Genomic DNA, 1,839 nt, shown 5'->3' with positions numbered 1-1,839 from the left:
TGCGCATGGGCTGAAATTACAGGAGCTGATTGGCATCGTCATCGCTGCTGCTGTTGTGCTGCTTGTGGCTGTGGTGGCTGTGGTGGCTGTGGTGGTGCACTTCTGCCGCGACTCGCGTGACAACGCGAATGCGCCGAAGGAGCCGACGGACCCCGTGACGCTCGTGTTCACCGACATCGAGAGCAGCACGGCGCTGTGGTCCGCGTGTTCCGAGGTGATGCCCGACGCCGTGGCGACACACCACCGGCTGATCCGCGCGCTGATCGCGAAGTACAGCAGCTACGAGGTGAAGACGGTTGGTGACTCGTTCATGATAGCGTGCAAGAGTGTGTTCGCCGCCGTGCAGCTTGTGCGTGAGCTGCAGCAGGTGTTCCTTCGGCACGAGTGGGGGACGAGTGCGCTCGACGCCGCGTACCGAAAGTTCGAGGAGGGCCGGGCGGAGGAGGAGGACACGAAGGGGTACGTGCCGCCGACAGCGCGCCTGGACGCCGCTGTGTACCGGCAGTACTGGGGCGGTCTGCGGGTGCGTGCGGGGGTGCACACCGGGCTGTGCGACATCCGGCGCGACGAGGTGACGAAGGGGTACGACTACTACGGCGACACGGCGAACATGGCGGCGCGCACGGAGAGCGTGGGGAACGGCGGGCAGGTGCTGCTGACGCGTGCGGCGTACATGGCGCTGAGCACGGCAGAGCGGGAGGAGGTTGAGGTGACGGCGCTGGGCGCGGTGGCGCTGCGCGGGGTGCCGCGGCCCGTGGAGATGTACCAGGTGGACGCCGTGCCCGGGCGCACCTTTGCGGCGCTGCGGCTGGACCGAGAGGCGGCGGAGCTTGACGACGGTGGCGAGGAATGGGGAAGCAGTGACGAGGCCTCTGCGTCCACCGCAATGAGCGGCGTCTCGCACACGATAGTGTCCGTGTTGGCTGTTCTGTTTGGCACTTTTGCGGCCCCGCTGCGGCTGAAGGTGCTGCGTCCTCTGTGCGAGCGTTGGAGGGTCAGCGTGCCGCGCGGCGTCGGGGCGGCGCGTGAGGAGGAGGCGTGCCGCGTGGCGATGGGGCGGCTGGCGTCCAAGATGGGTCGCGTGATGGAGAAAAGTGCATGCAAACTTTCATCTGGGGGCGAGCCGCGTAAAGAAAGCCAGCAGCTTATGTCTGTCTTTCAGAGTAGCGATGTGCCGCACTTATTCAACGCCGCCGTTGAGAGGGGGGGCCGTCTCGTGGGACGTCCGTCACACAGCAGTTTGTGGCAAACGTCTTTTTCGCTGAAGGAGGAGTGCTCTGGTGTGGAGGACTCGGATGCCACCATCCACGTTTCTAGGCACGTGTAGCTGCGGACAGCGGTGCGGCGTGCTGCTGCTGCGTGTGTGGGCCGGCCCTCGTGCCTCCCGCCTTTTAAATAAATTAATTTGAGGGCGGACCCATTTTGCGCTGCTCCGTCGCGATATATTTGTTTGTCTGTTGGGATGCCCGTTGGGGGGTGGGGGGGATGCTCCCAGAGGAGGCTAAAGAGATGAGTGGACGATTTGTTTGTATATGCTGTTTCCTGCGCGCATTAACTGATGCGTTTCCTGCGAGGCCGCGTTGGGCGGTGGCGAGTGCAGCTTCGCCGCCCCGCACGCGGAGGTGTGCGGCGGTAGCGGGTCCTGCGGGCTGCCGCTTCGCGAGGTCCCAACGGTCCCGGCCCTCGTAAAACGACATGATGTATTAATTGTTTTTTAAATTATGCGTGTTTTGAGTAAATTGTGTTCCGATTGGAATGGCAGTGACGGCGGGCGGCGTCGTATATTTTTTTTGTTTTTTTTCGGTGTGCGGTGCGGGCCCGATGCCCCGGCCCGAGGGC

At 63.6% G+C, this 1,839-nt stretch overlaps 2 protein-coding genes across 2 annotated transcripts in view; both read left to right on the top strand.

Moving 5' to 3' along the window:
- TraAM80_09169 (esag4) overlaps window positions 1-120 on the top strand; it is a gene marked incomplete at both ends in the record, with an annotated part of 3,084 nt that extends 2,964 nt beyond the window's left edge. Inside the window, one exon of the mRNA XM_029385869.1 lies at window positions 1-120. This exon is cut by the window's left edge and continues 2,964 nt beyond it. Coding sequence (XP_029234293.1) covers window positions 1-120 — 120 coding nt within the window.
- Window positions 121-217: 97 nt separating this feature from the next.
- On the top strand, window positions 218-1,327 carry TraAM80_09168 (receptor-type adenylate cyclase; the record flags this gene model as incomplete). The annotated part of the gene is made up of 1 exon (XM_029385868.1): window positions 218-1,327. One exon carries the CDS (start codon window positions 218-220, stop codon window positions 1,325-1,327), a length of 1,110 nt encoding a protein of 369 aa, XP_029234292.1.
- Window positions 1,328-1,839: the final 512 nt, after the last annotated feature.

The sequence above is a fragment of the Trypanosoma rangeli genome (assembly GCF_003719475.1).
Source record: "Trypanosoma rangeli strain AM80 chromosome Unknown Tra_15.4_contig_00527, whole genome shotgun sequence".
NCBI lineage: Eukaryota > Euglenozoa > Kinetoplastea > Trypanosomatida > Trypanosomatidae > Trypanosoma > Trypanosoma rangeli.
This window is presented reverse-complemented; position numbering and strand designations above follow the sequence as displayed.